Source organism: Mytilus trossulus, chromosome 1 (genome assembly GCF_036588685.1).
Source record: "Mytilus trossulus isolate FHL-02 chromosome 1, PNRI_Mtr1.1.1.hap1, whole genome shotgun sequence".
NCBI classification, from domain to species: Eukaryota; Metazoa; Mollusca; class Bivalvia; order Mytilida; family Mytilidae; genus Mytilus; species Mytilus trossulus.
This window is the reverse complement of record NC_086373.1, coordinates 110,937,943-110,954,465: the sequence shown is the minus strand read 5'-3', so window position 1 is coordinate 110,954,465 and position 16,523 is coordinate 110,937,943. Positions and strand designations below refer to the sequence as shown.

The window sequence follows — 16,523 nt, the reverse complement described above, 5'->3', positions numbered from 1 at the left end:
AATTTTAAACGAGGTACATTTTGTTAGCTTATATTCGTGTGTTTCTCTATCCTATAGTTTCTACCATTTATTTGTTAATGTCAGTTTAATGTTATATTTAACATTGCCATAAAAGCGGGCGGTTTGGCATGCCACAAACCAGGTTCAACTAACCATTTTGTTCTTAAAATGTCCAGCACCAAGTCAGGAAAATGGCCATTGTTATATTATTGTTAGTTTGTGTGTGTATTACATTTTAATGTTGTGGTTCTGTTGTGTCGTTTTTCTCCTCAGTTTGCGTTTGCCTCAGTTTCAGTTTGTAACTTGGATTTGTTTTTCATCTATTGATTTATGAGTCTCGGAAAGCGGTATACTACTGTTGACGTTATTACATTTACTATTGTATTATTATTTATGTATTTCTCCGTTTTTAATGTACTTGCATTGTGTTGTATTCCTGTCCCGTAATGTTGTCATTTTGAAGATATGTATAACATTGAAATGTAAGCAGAAGGTTTGGGTAGGAATAAAACCAGGTGAAAAAAACGTTTGTCTTAAAATGACCTATAAAAAGTCAGAATTATAGTATTTTGTATAAAATTATCGGTTTCTTTTTATATTGGCTTTGTCAAGTTTACTTGTTTGACTTTATATCTTTTTGATCTGAGCGTAACTGATGAGTATTATGTATTGAAAACGCGCGTCTGGCGTAATAAATTAAAATCCTGGTACCTTTGATAACTTTTTACACCACTGGGATGCCACTGCTAAAGAACGAGGGTATCACCATCCCAAAAGTCAGCTCTTCGGTGTTTGCATGAATATCAATTACATGGTTCTTTTTATAAATGTCCTGTTTACAAAACTTTGAATTTTTCGAGAGAAAAAAAGGATTTTTGTATCTCAGGAATAGATTACCTCAGCCTTATTTGGCACAACCTTTTGTAATTTTGGGTCATCAATGCTCTTTATCTTTGTTTTTGTTTGGCTTTATAATTTTTTTTTATCTGAGCGTCACTGATGAGTCTATGTAGAAGAAACGCGCGTCTGTAGTATTAAGTTATGATTCTTTTTTTTAGTGAGATTTTGTTCTGTTGTTTTCCTCTCATAGTTGATGTGTTTTCCTCAGTTTTGTTAAGTGACAAGTATTTGTTTCAGTCAACCGAGTCATGACATTGAACAGTCATATACTGCTTTATATGTTAGCATACCAATAACTGTTAATTGAAGACTGACTGTCTGGAGGCTATTTCCCCGTGTTTCATGATGTTGTACATCACAATAAAGTGTCTGACCATTGTTACTGATACTTGGTGTCCATGACAGTGATGAGGTAACAGTATGGGTATTATCTGACTGTATTACTGACGATTGTGTGATACCAGTACTGAATTGACTGTTGCCGATCCTCATAGTAATTGTTGGCGAAGGATTCCCTCCTGTGCTTATACACGTCCATTGATATGTAGTGCCAGTTAAAAGAGATTGAGATCCAGTCAACGTCGGTTGATTTGGTTCGACTACAAGAAGTTAAACGCATCATGTTATATTCAATTTTAAAGTATTTCAAAATAGCACTTAATGTTTTGTCTAATTATTGACATACACATATGTTGTTGCGATAACATAGTTTATTACATTATATCACAGTTTCTTTTGAAATAATATAATTTATGTTGAAATAACATAGTTTCTGTCGAAATATAAAAAAGAAGTTTTGGTATGATTGCCAATGAGACAACTGTCCACAAGAGACCAAAATGACACAATCATGAACAACTATAGGTCACCGTACGGCCTTCAACAATAAGCAAAGCTCATACCTCATAGTCAGATATAAAAGGCACTGCTATGACAATGTAAAACAATTCAAGCGAGAAAACTAACGGCCTTATTTATATAAAAAAAAATGAACGAAAAAAAAATATGTAACACATAAACAAAGGACAACCACTGAATGTCATGCTTCTGACTTGGGACAGGAACATACATAAATAATGTGCTGGATAACATAGTTTTTGTTATGATAACATACGTTTTTTCTTGAATAACAGTGTGTGTATGAAAATATGGTGTTTGTGAATATCCTGCTTTACTTCATTCTGGTACAAGGAATTTGTTAATTCGAATTTTAAATATATTGACTTTGGTTGCCATTCATATGAAAATGCCTTATCTTAATATATCAGTATACGTTTGTATGATCAACTTTGTTGTATGAATCTACTTTTTTTTAAAAGTGCTTAAGAAATTGTGATTAAGTTCATGTTTTCTCTGGCAGATAAGGGTACATACTGTAAACTTGGAAGTACCATGTTGCGCTCAGATAACTCTCTAAATCTGGACTATTAACCCGACATTCAAATACAGCAATGTGATGACTTCCGTTGGCAACAAAGTTATATGTGTTTGTTGTAACTCCATTAGTAGTGTTGTATGAATTATCTAACAACTTATTTACACGGTACCAATATACTGTGGGTGCAGGATTGCCACCTGTTGATGTACATGTTAACGTTACAGAGTTACCATCAAGTATAAACGTCGGACCAGTGATTATTGGAATATCAGGAGCTACAAATATACAATATATCAATATGTGGATATAATTTTAAAAAAGACGAAAATATATATGTAGGACTCTAAAGTGCTATGGTACTCTAAAGTGCGATGGTCTACGCTAAAGTGCGATGATTGTTTTTGCTAAAGTACGATGGCGTATTACGCTAAATTGCGATACACCAAAATGGTACGATTAAACTTGAATGTGCATTGATGTTAACATGTTCTTTTGCAAAAGCTAGTAAGCTAAAGTATAAATATGTGATAGGCTTGAGTGATTGTTTATAAATTTATAAGACCGACCACGTGTTTATTGTTGAAACGGTAATTAAAAGTTGTCACCAAATGCTATATTTCCTGGAAATAAGTTTTTAACAATTCGGATCGTTGGTGTAGCTTCACATTCTCATAGTTTACCAAATAAAAGAACACCTCCCGATACAGTTTTTATTGTGAATGGCAAAGACAAAGTTCTTTCATTTTCGAAATGTGTAACATTTATTTGTATAAGCTTTAATTAAAATGCGAGAAAAAGAAGATGTTGTCCGAGTTTTCTCCATTTTCGTATCAAGTAGTAATTTACAAAACTTAAATTAACTTTGAAATGATTTAAATGTATCCGTTCGCTTTCAATAAAAGCAAGATACCAGATATGCTTATACTATTTTGTATCTATACAGTAAGCTGCAGATACAAGTCCTCCGTCCAACATCCGAAACAAAAAAACACTCGCATTTGCTTCAGCCGACAAAGCACGGTTAGATTTAAATCAATTAAGTCATTGGCACTTTCTTCCCGACTGCTTGGTTTATTAGTTGTTCATGATATATATTCCTGCATGCACATTTATGGTTTGTATAAAGGACTGTTAACGTCATAATTCAACTAAGTTTTGTACTCTTTACTTTCGTGGCCCATCGCACTTTAGCGTATGAAGGCATCGCACTTTAGCGCAGACCATCGTACTTTAGATTGACCATCTTACTTTAGCGTCCCGATCGTACTTTAAAGTCCTACATATATACTTGTCTTGTGTATTTGATTAACAAACAAATGACATTCATTTTGAATATTTCAAGGTTCAGTAAAACTGTTAAAACATCATAATGTCTTGAGTGTTAAAACACCTCATCCTGATTTCAAATTAGACTCATGATATGAAGTATATTTAAAATTAGTAGTCTACATTAAACACTAGGAATACATTCTCTTTATCATATGATTTTTCGTCGGCGCAATCTGCTCTATCACATCTTCAGCTAAGTGTTAGGTCAATATTTTATTATTCCATTATGAATTTTTTTGCTAGTCAGAACAAAGGTGAGTAATATTCTGTTGATATTGATCACAGCTTTCAATTTTTATTCACACATACCTTCAGATCCATTATAAAGAGTGTATATATATGCAGGGGGAACAATTGCAAGATTTGTATGCACATGTTGTTGGTCAGCATTTTTTGGAATTATATGAAAAACACATGGTATTACAAATCATAAGAAAACCATTTTTTTTAATTAATAAACGTATCACTGGCGTCCACGTGATGATCGTAACTGCAGTTACGATCATCCCAATATTGCGGACACAAATATAGGAAGATTTTATAAGGTTTAAATATATATTTTATACATAAAATGCATAGTCATTGTTCATTGGTACAGCATGCGTTTAAGTGTGTTGCAAAGAAATGTATTCCCCCCCCCCCTGAGATCACCTGTAATAGTTATCCTTTTCAGGGGGAGATACTTGTCTAGAAATTTTACCTAGAATCATTTTTTTTTCAGATTTTCATTTTTTGTTTAGGACACATATCATATTAACATATTAAGTTCTCTTTTCTGATATATAAATGTATCCATAAATCAAAGAAAACAATGTTTATTTTGTAAATTACAATCACCACGATTGTTTGCGTGAATGTCATTTAAGCGAAATGGCTAGGTGATCCGTGAATTAAATCTCCCCCTACTGTTAAAGCAGCAAGAGTGTATTCCTCAAATAATGAAATACCTTATTTTTTTATAGAATTGTTTTTTTGCATGAACTTCAGTCGGTGTATAAAAGTTTAAAAATAAAGATCTTATATTAATGATAATTATTCTCCCTTCTTCATCACAAAATTCGTTAATTTATTTAAAATCAAGTGATTTGTTAATCAAGAAATATATATCCCTTTGCAGTGTTCTACCTAAGCTATGAAGATGTATTCGATGGAATTAACTGAATTGATAGTTTTTTAGGTCTTTCAACTGTTCCGTGGAAAGATCTTTTAATTTTGTTCTGATTTTATATTCTTTTGCAAAATTTTGTCTCGTGCGTTGTATTTTTGTTTCAAAAGATGTCTCTGTGTTTTTTTTTTTATATAATATCATACAGTCTATACTTTTTTGAGAAACGGATCACCCTGTTAAACAGAACACTTTTCTGTGTAAGGGTTATCTCCTAGGACACGGTCTTTCTTGTTATGAAATCTCATTCGCAACCGTTATAAAAAGCGACAAATGTATTATTCTAAAATTATATCTTCAGGATGTTACGTTTAATTGAGCTATCTGGAGACTACATTTGAGAGTAATTCCCCCTGATGCATTTGATATAATTACAATTCATATCTAACTGCTTAACCATAAGTGATAGAGACCTACGAATTGTTGTAAATATAATGGAATTTGATGCGACTGTCATATAAGTGAGAGGTTTATCGCTTCAAAAACAGGTTCAATAACCATTTTCTACATTTAAAAATGACTGTACCACGTCAGGAATATGACAGTTGTTGTCTATTCGTTTGATGTGTTTTATCGTTTGATTTTGACATTTGATTATGGACAATGTGAAAATGTAAATTTAGATTTTGGCTTATTTCACGTCTTGACAAAGATATAAGATACCGGCATTATATTTTTGCTTAAATATTACTTCTAACAGGTCGTTACACGTAAATTTGCGTTCTATATAATGACCGTTGCTTTTATTTCAATTCTATATAGGTAAAGCATTGGGCATTTTTGCATTAGGTTGCAAACCATATGAAAAAGAAAGGCAAACAGAAGTGACCTTGTGTAAACCGGAAGTATCTATTTTGTGCATTTGTGTTATGTACAAGTATATAAAACCATTATGTTTTTTTAATCAGTGTCAAGTAAATTATCAAATTAAACCGGAAGTGTCAATGTTCAAACAGGAAGTATCAAATTATCTCAATTATTTAAAAATAAATAATTAGAAATCATATTTTTTTTTTAGATAAGCGTAAAATAAGCTATCATTTGACCCTGGAAATGACATATTAAAACAACTCTTATAACGTTTGTATCAAATAGATATTTTCAGTTGAAAAACTTTTAATTGTTTTTAGAACAATTGGTTTTTTATTTGTTAAATCATTTCTTTTGTCTAATGAGTTTTTTGTGGGCCATTGAAATTTCATGTTTTAGTTGTGAAAACCAAGAAAATAACCCAAATCGTTTTCTGTTATCGCTAGACCTCGGCAATTTTGTGAACAAATATTATGATGGTATGTTTAATTATAATTTTAAAGTATTTCAACTGTTAGTCTCTTAAACGATCTTTTAAAATCGATTGAAATTTGATACCTTGTTCCGTCTATCGTGACTCAGATAAACGCAAAGTTTTTTGGGGACTTATTAATAGGACTGTTAAATTTATTTTCTATTTTAAGCTTCCTTTTTGATTTTCCGAGAACGTCTGCTATTTTGTAAACGTCTAACTTAGATAAGTTTTTCTGACTTTCCGAAAACGTGTTATACCTTGTAAACTTATAACTCGGATCATTCTTATATATTTACAAGTTTTACTTTCTTTTCCAAATATAAACTAAATTGTTCTTATACGCCAATTGACATTACTTGAAGTGCGAATTTCTAGAACCATGTGTAGAACAAAGTTTGTCAATGTGGGATATTTATATGTATTTGGCTATTTTTTTTATTTTTTTTTAGCATACATTGAAAGTAGGTGATTTTAGCTGATGCTTTCTGTTTCTTATAAGCTGTGTGTTTTTATATTGAAGAATATATAATTTTGGGATCGACATTTACTGATATTATGGCAGTCCCCTTATAAATAAGTAGACTGACTGTATGTAGCTTAATTTCAAAACATCTTTTTGGCAAAAGATAAATATGCGCCAATGAAAACATTTTTGATAACTATGGAAACTTATTATGATTGTTTAAAACATGGTGATTATACTCGGCTGTACTGAATTTTGATAGACCTGTTTAAATTGGTCGTAATTTTACAAGACATTACTCGACGTAACCAGTTTGAATCAGTCTGAACCCATTCTCTACCTGTACTCGACTGCTTTTTTCAGTCTGAACCATTCTTGACCTTATAACCTCTACAGTTTTTGAATGTGCACTGCTAAAATAAATGTTTTTAAGTGACATTACAGAATCCACAATAAAATAAATATATATTTTAAAAAAAACATGTTACATTATAACATGATTCTCAGATTTATCAAATAGAGATAGTCAAATCAAGGGATTTTTTTATAATAATTTAATTATATTAATTTCAAAGTTTTAGAGTTTAGTTTTGAAACAAGATTTTTCATTGCATTAATACAACATTTAAACTGAGGGTACTAAAGACTTATAAGGGTGCTTCTTGTTTGGTATGTGGTTTTCTTCCTAAATCTTAAAGAAAAACTACATGAGGTAACAACAGCCAATCAAATCAGTGAAATTGTTTAATCTTATACTAGAAATATTTCTATTATAATAATGTGTGATATATTGCATTGAATATATATATAGATCACAAAAGGATGAAAATAAAAGAAATGAATAAAATTCTTCTTCTGAATAGTGCTGAGGTATGACGACATACCTCTTGCTTGAGGCAAACAAATAAAACAGACCACTACAGGTCAGAGAATATTAAATTCTAAAAAAACATTCATTCAAAATTGCAACAATCTTTGAAACTTTAATCGCAGTGCCTTTTGCATTCACTCGATAAGTAATGCACGAGTTGAAAAAAATAGGACTTTCTTTATGCCTATAAAACACACATGTACTAAGGTAATTAAACCATATTCACCCCGTATAACCCCGATACAAATGAATCCGGACGTTGACGCGTTCGGAGCGATAATCAGGACAACATTTGGGATGACAATAACTTTGAATGCCTCTCTAGAACTTATTTGAGTATATATAAATATGTCAATGAGCATGTTAGTATCTTTATTCAATTATACAGTTGTTGTAAGTTTTAGATATTGTATAAAACGTTTGATTAAACTGCTAGATGCAAAACGCACAGACATGGTGCAATTTCATACGGTTTACGATGTAAACAATGCTGAATATCTTTTCTTGCATACACCTTTGAGTATAAATACCTTAAGCAATACTAAAAAACTATACATTGAATTACTACGTGCCTTCAAATGTGCCCTAGAACTTAGAATAAACGGAATATCATACAAAATAAACTTTCTCTGACTGTATTGTTCGTTCCACCAAATATGTCGCGTTCGTTGTGCGTTTTGAAATAATCACTGTACAGTTCGTTGACAAAAACCGTGACAAACACTTTCTTGTCAAGGTTTTCGAGATGGTGTCGGCGACCTTTTTTCTGTATTTTATTGTAAATGTTTATCTGTTAACTTAGTCAAAGTAGTTGAACTTAAAATATCTGTCATACAAAGCCAAAATGGAAATATGTAACTCGCGTACATCTGCTTGGAATGTTTCTATTGAAAATTGAGACTTTCAATGTTTTTCTAGATGAAATGAACAGTTAATAAATATATTCCAGAGGAAAGAAAGTTTCAAAAAGTATAGTACAGTCATTAAAACTTTAATGACTTCCTTTTCACAATTTGAGGCTCTTCCAAATGCCGATGTTGGTCCAAATTCGCCTGGACGAAAGCAGACATACATGAAGGAGCTCGTTGAACTTAATTTGCCGAATGCCATAGATGGCATTCCAACTGCTTTAATTTTTTTATTACTTTATTTTTACATGCGGAGCTTTGTAGATGTGGTGTGATGGCCAGTGAGACAACTGTCCATCAAAGTTTAAATGAAGTTGGCGTATAAACTATTATAATCCAAATTGAATGTACAACATTTAACAATGAGGAAAACCTATACCATACAGTAGCCTAAAAAAGGCCCCGATATGAAAAAAAAATATGAAAAAAAACGATTAAACTTACGGTTAATAATTTATAACTTATGAAATGACAGATCTATATAACCAATGTACTGCAGGATTCTGACGTTTGACCGACAAAACAAAGTGCGGCTGGATTAAATATGTGAGCCCCCAACCCTCTCCTTAACATAGAACACTGGTGTAACAGCACAACATGATAAAAAAGTTCAGTTGCAATTGGCTAAACTCAAAATGTCGGTACAAGGCACAAAAACCATATACATAAAATATCGACAAAGGAGTAATTGTAGTAACTGATAGTTATTTCAAAGCGAATTACAACTAAGAAGTAAATCGTGTATCCAAAGTGTTTTAATCAGTATATCCTACGCTTTTAGGTAAAGACGTAATAAAACGCACGAACTTGTGCAATGCCAAATATGAACAGTATCGAGAGGATGTACGGTATTATGAGTTCTCATAAGTGTGCATAAATTGTAATAATGTTAAGTGATGTTTTGATTTAACAGGTAGAGCAAAACTTTCTATATTGTGGCCAATTGGGTTTTTTTTATTTATGAAAGAATTTGGTGAAGGGTAACTGGGAGATATACTATAAGTTATGATCACTTTGGTCTTTTTCCGATCGGCAGTAAAAACTGACTGAAGTTGGCCACCCATTTAGTTGTGTGGGATGTAACAGTACATAGTCACGTCCTGTCCGAATTGGAATATAAAATCCAATGTCTCGTGTAAAGAGAGTACCACGCTAACTACACAGTACGAACCCCTGCAAAAACTTCAAGAGAGGTCTATATATAGCCTGTTGAAAGGCACCATTTGTGTTCTTATAAAATATACATCATTTTATCCAGTGGCAATCCAAACGCCCCTGACGTAATTCCGGAGGGTCTCCTCACAGGACTTACATGTATGTGTTGCTACTTTGTGCTTATCCGGAACATGCATGGCATATTTGCAAGTGATCGTTAAGCAACCAACAATCAGCCATTACGTACGCGTGTCATAAACATATAAAAGGGTCCACATATTGGTAAGTACCAACAGTAAAGAATAAACACAGCAAATATCTAAGGTTAGGTTGGTGATTGATGCTTTGCTAACCCATAATTTACCAATGACGCCAAGGGTAACTTGGGAATATAAATATGGTCCCTGTGGTCTTCTGTGAAATAAATCAAAATTTGAATGAAATGCATATGGGTGAGTAAAGACTTTAAAGGTGTTTATAATAACGACCTGACCAATCATTTAGATGTTTGCATCACAGTAGAAAGACTGTAATGTTCGAGGAATTTAAGCATAATCTTTATACCATCAAAATTAAACAAACACAAAAACATAATTAAAGAAAGCAAACCAGTTAATATTGAGAGTTGTCTCTTCATCTTTATATCTTCACATTAAAGTAACTGTATTACTATTGATGGCTATCAGTTACATGTTCCTTGCATACACCTATTCTTGAGCCTTAATGTAACTCTATGGTAATCTATGACTCCCTTGGACCCGCCTCTGAGATTCAGAACAAAAGGCATAACCTATAATCCATTGATTATATTTGATTACTTTCTATATCAAATAGAAGATGCGGTATTGAAACAGCTCTTCGCAAGAAACCAAACGAAACAAAAATGAACAACCATAGGTCACCGTACGGCCTTTAACAATGAAAAAGCCCACACCGCTATTAATAGATATAGGAAGATGTGGTGTGAGTGCCAATGAGACAACTCTCCATCCAAATAACAATTTAAAAAGTAAACTATTATAGGTTAAAGTACGGCCTTCAACACGGAGCCTTGGCTTACACTGAACAACAAGCTATAAAGGGCCCCAAAATTACTAGTGTAAAACCATTCAAACGGGAATATATTACATAAACAACCGACAACTACTGTACATCAGATTCCTGACTTAGGACAGGTGCAAACATTTGCAGCGGGATTAAACGTTTTAATGGATCCAAACCTTCTCCCTTTTTCTGAAGCAATAGCATAGCATCACAACATAGAAAAACATACAATAAAATATCAATTGGCAGACTTAACTTAAGCACACCGAAATAACAAATGTAGTCAGTGCATACGAGAAAACTAACGGCTCAATGTTTCCACAAACGTGTGAACCAAAAAATATATACAACCACTGAATTACAGGCTCCTGGCTTTGGACAGGCACATACAGAATATGGTGGGATTAAACATGTTAGCGGGCGACCAACCCACCACCTAACCGTACATTGACTGTTGTATGGTAAACACTTTCATATATGCTATGAAATTAGAAATCGGACGTGTGTATCTGTATGCTTTGTCATAGTTGCATCTGTTGAGTTATTGTACTTTCCTACCAATTCACACTTTTGTATACATGAGGATTTTTTTAAATGTAAAAATTTCCTCCAACTGTTTTTCGACAATACAACTGACATTATGGGTTGCTGTCTGCATGTTATGATGGTAAATTATTATTTTCAAACATGCATATTGGTTATAATCATATCAAAGCATAATCTAATACATGCAAAATTCATTGACAAACGCAATATTTTGTCAACGAAGCGTACAGTATAAAAAGGTGTAATGACAACGAAGCGTACACAACATGAAAATAGAGACATTTTAAAACGTGTATTTTTTTTGTTTCTAGATACAACATAAACAAACGATCTTTATGAGTTTGTTAATTTATACTATGAAGTTTTCAAAAATGTATGTTTTAAAAACTATGAGGTACGAGAAACATTAAGTTTTGAATGTTTAAAAATACCAAGCACGTTTTATCATTGATATCGTCGTGCGTTTTTTGATGTTTGTATAACAAAATGTCACATTTTTGAAAAACCTTTTAGTAACTCATGAGTATTATTGCAAAGAATATATTTGCGCAAAATATACGAAGAATACATATTGGATTGTCTTTAAAAGTATGAATTCCTTTCTGTCTGAACTCAGTGCTATACGGTGTGCTCGACTCGAACGCGTCAACGTCCGGTTTCATCTGTATCGGGGTTTTACAGGTTGATATTAAGATGCTAATTGTATCGCCATGTTAGTTTTGTTATCGTGATTATGTTAAATTTTACAAAACAAACGTGTCCTTTTTAAATTCATGAAGACGTAGTTGAGTAAGGTTCAGATTAGGTTGAGCATATGGCTCAGACTAGGTTGAGCATGGCTCAGACTAAGTCGAGCATGGTTCAGACGAGTATACAATGACTGAGTACTGGCCAATACTACAGTCGAGTGCTGATATAGACCATTTCAGACTTTTACGGGTTTGTAATGTTATGATTAAAAGAAAACCACCATACAACTAAAGAAAATAGACATTTAAGGTATATATAAACAACAAAATATAAAGCAATTTGATGATAATGTTCCTGATCTGATAAACCGTACAAATAAATTGGGGAAAAAAACATCAAATGTAGCAAATTCAGAACAAAATTCTATGATTTTCTATATATCCACCTCCTTAAATTAACAAATAAACTCATCATAGATACCAGGATTAAATTGTGTATACACACTAGACGAGCATGTCGTCTACCAAAGACTCATCGGTGACGCTCGAAAGGTGAAAATGGACATATAAAGTACGAAATTAGAGCATTGAGAACCAACATTCCTAAATTGTTTGCCAAATACAGCTAAAGCAATATATTCCCGAGTGAGAAAAGCCTTAGTATTTCAGCAATTCAAAAGTTTTGTAAACAGTTAATTTATGAATATGACCATACCAATGATACGTCATGGCAGCAGAGAAGTACTGATTACTGGGCTGGTGATACCCTCGGGGAATTAAAACTCCAACAGCAGAGGCATCGACCCAGTGGTTGTAGATAAACTCATCATAGATACCATGATTATATTTCGTCCAAAAGCAGTATCGTCAGAACAATAAGCAATTGTTAATTTTAACAGAATATTTGCGATAAAGATATCTTTTAGGTGTGTTGTTGCTTGCCTAATGAATGTATACCCTATATAATGGATTCTCCATGTTTATACATTGACATTTTCAAGTTCTGTCTGTCAAAAATAATTTTCATTACAACTGTGTTTTGTATGGAATTACCAAGGGTGAGACACATTCATTTATTGATAACAGTTCACAAAATCATTTATATACTGGTCTTACTCATATGCTGGTTATATAAACCTTGCAAATTCAGTTATCTAATTTATATTTACTTGATAACTAAATTGTTGTAGACCAGATTTTCACGGTCAAACAAAATGTGTACAATAAATATAATTTAATGTGCTTTATATGATATATGCTTATGTTCAGATGATGTCCGTTGTTGATTTATAATTCTAAATCTTATTACATGAACATTATTTGAGATCTCTCTCAATCCTTTGTATACTGTAAGCAATTATTGAGATCTTGAACTATTTAAATTACAAATAAAATAACACAATTTATTTTAGGTGTAAATAGAAAAAGCAGCTGTACTGTCTGAACTGGGTATATTTCCTATGTTTATAAGTTCTGTGAAAAACTTATTGAATTGTTATTTAAGAAATGAAAATATGCGCGATAACTCCTTTTTGTATAAAGCCTTACAGACCTCAAAAGATTAAGATGACAATAATTACAACAGTTGGTATAACCATGTCAGATACCTATGTAAAATTATTGACCTGCCATGTAACTTTATTAATTTCAGAAAAAGTTTACTTAGTTGTTCAAAGATATCCTATGTTAAATCGTTGGGGAATGTTCATAGCCAAAATAGCAAAAGACAATTAAGAAACTATGGTCATTTTAAAACAGACATGTTCAACTCAGAATCAATTAGTCACTCCATATCTTAAATTTAGTTACTCTATTGCTTATGCAACTGACTAACAAACAAAAGTAGACAACAGAAAATTGATCAATGACCAATTAAATGAAGTTAACTTATTATGCTGTAATAATTACACTCTATTTATTTGAGTCAACACTAAAAGAAGAGTGTATACAAATTAATAACTTGGGACTCTCATTTTTTAAATTTTCGTCGGCATTTAGTATTTTGTCATTTCGATTTTTCTACCATAAATCAAGTACTTTGACACTTTTTGTTGTTCTAAAAGTTCTTCAGGATTATGGTTGTTAAGATTTTTCTATTTCATTTTACACTGAATCTGCTAAAAATATGTCTATATGTTGATATATAAGTATATCAGGATACATACTGAAGTGAAAATTTTAAAACAAAAAAAGTCAATTTGTTTTATAACATAACAATAGTCCAAATACTAATGACTCCTTTAATGTATTAGGTTGATCAAGCCATAGGTCCATTTTAATAGGAATTTTAAAATATTTCGAACAGTTTTAGGAAGTATTTTATTTTCTTAAAAAAAGAGTGCCCAATTCATTGTCATTTGAACCACAGGAACCAATTATGTTTGAATGTGTTAAAACATGTTTGTGGTCCAAAACTTAAAAGAAAAGTTGTGCCACAAATATTTGTAACTATATAGATATGCAAACGGAAAACATGAACTTAAAAAAAAAGGTATATGCTATTACTGTCGACAATGTTATCTAAGAATTTCATTAACATAATATAAATTGGTGCGATTTTTAGGTTTTACAGATCTATGACCCAAAGTACTAGACGTGTAAAAAAATCGGCGATATATGTCAAGTTTGTGAGAAAAAAATAATTTAAATGACGCAAGACAAACACACAATATGTAAAGATAATAACATGCTTTGTATAATGCACAGATAATTGATGTTATCTTTATTTTCCTTGAAGTTGATATTTTAGTAGTTTTGCGGATTGCTACGTAATCCGGAAAATGACATTTTGAACTAATGAAGATTTGCATTTTGGGTAATACATACACATGATATATAACAGGAGACACGTATCCTGTTGGTGCAATCAGATGTTTGTTTTTAGTATAATGTAATTCCATCATTTTGATTTGCTTTTCTTCATTGGTTTATGATATTTGAATATCAGTAACATACTGACGTCTTGATCTTTTATGTTTGATATACACTTACTTTGACCAATTGATATTGTCGTAAGTGATAAAAGCAAAAACACAAGTAGAAAGTATTGTTTACTGGTCCCAAGTGGTATCATCTTTTCTGACCAAATGATGAAAAGTCACTTGGTTTTTATACTTTCCTCTCTAGAAAAGCTGCAAATAAAAAAAAGACAAAACAGTATATGAACATCTATAAAATCATGAGTGCAGAAAGCATATTTTGAATTGTAGAATATTTGTTGATGAAAGGAATTGAATTGATATAAATCCTAGGAAGGAGATTCAAATATAAAATCATAACTATATAATAGTTCAGTTGTTTTATCTAAATAAAAAAATACAAAATCGCAAACAAATAAAACAGTAACAAGCATATCATGCATACAATTACACAATTAACTAATTTGGCTTCATGAGCTGTTCATGTCAAAAAAGGGTGAAAGCCTTATATATAAGAAGATTGATAACAATCTCATATACAGGTTTATTCATTAGAATATTAAATTTGGAAGACCTTGTGCGTAATTTTCCATGTAATTAACAGCTGCATGAACATTGGTTGACATGTTTAAGGTAAATCAGCAACTTACCAAATTCCAAAGAAAACTCAAAACTGAATGTCCTTTATCAAATGGCAAAATAGCTCATGCACATCAAACGGATGGAAAACAACTGTCATATTCATTGTGTTGAAAATGAAAGATTTTAAAGCTAGCCAAACCTCTCAGTTTATGACAGTCGTATATAATATTATTATATTAAAACCGATGTGAAACAAACGGACGATTACGTCGCAAAGACACAAATACTGATGTAACCATATTTTGACTATTGTATTAATTGTGACTGTTTATTTAACGCATCGTGTAAATATAACGTAATTAGATGAGACTGTTATTAAAGAGAGAGGGTTAGCGCTATAGAACCAGGTTTAATCCACCATTTTCTACATTTGAAAAATGCCTGTACCAAGTCAGGAATATGACAGTTCTTGTCTATTCGTTTTTGATGCGTTTCGTTATTTGATTTTGCCATGTGATTATGGACTTTCCGTATTGATTTTCCTCTGAGTTCAGTAATTTTGTGATTTTACTTTTTGTGCAAACGTCGATAAAAATGAGTAAACAGAAATTCTCTATTATGGTGATTTGTTTTAAGCATCTAGTTTGCTGCCATCTTTATAACAGACTAGTTCTGGGTTTACCCTTTAATTTCCCGTAAAACGATTGTTCTGTTGTGATTTTTGATTTTATTTTCTTCAAAACTGAATCTAGTTATCACTGCTCAATCAATTATTTTGACACGTTCAAATTAAAATTCCTTTTTTTGCAGCATCAAACAATATAATGTACTAATTGTTTCCCATTTTGGTCTTGTATGCCAATAAACAAATGGCAAAACTGAAATGATGATATAACTTTCTTACCTAATTTAAAAATCAGTTATATTTGCAATGCAAATGATGTAAAACGAGATTTTATGATTGATAATTTATGAACAGTTGATGAACTAGAATAGTGTATGATCCCTCAGTAGAAAAGGTAACGTAAGATGTATATCTCAGACTTTAAATGATAGACACTTTTAAGTGCATTTACTTAACAAGAGATAACTTCCAATACATAACTTAACAAGATGAGTATGAAATACTTAAATTTCGTGTTCATCCGATCAAACAGTTGTTGAAACAATAGTAAAGAGACAAAACAAAACCATAATAAATACAATTAAACAAAGGTACAAAAAAAGTTTGGGTAACAATGCAAAGAAAACAACAAACAAGTAGACAGATTAATGATTTTATACAATACA

The 16,523-nt window shown here is 31.8% G+C and overlaps 1 protein-coding gene across 1 annotated transcript in view; it reads right to left on the bottom strand.

Annotated features, from left to right (window-relative positions):
• LOC134705909 (hemicentin-1-like) overlaps nt 1–16,523 on the bottom strand; it is a 110,404-nt gene that overhangs the window by 46,352 nt on the left and 47,529 nt on the right. Inside the window, exons 4-5 of the mRNA XM_063564627.1 lie at nt 2,275–2,553; nt 1,191–1,499 (exon numbers count right to left, since the gene is read on the bottom strand). Of these exons, the coding sequence (XP_063420697.1) occupies nt 1,191–1,499; nt 2,275–2,553 (588 nt within the window). The remainder of the gene's footprint in view (nt 1–1,190; nt 1,500–2,274; nt 2,554–16,523) is intronic.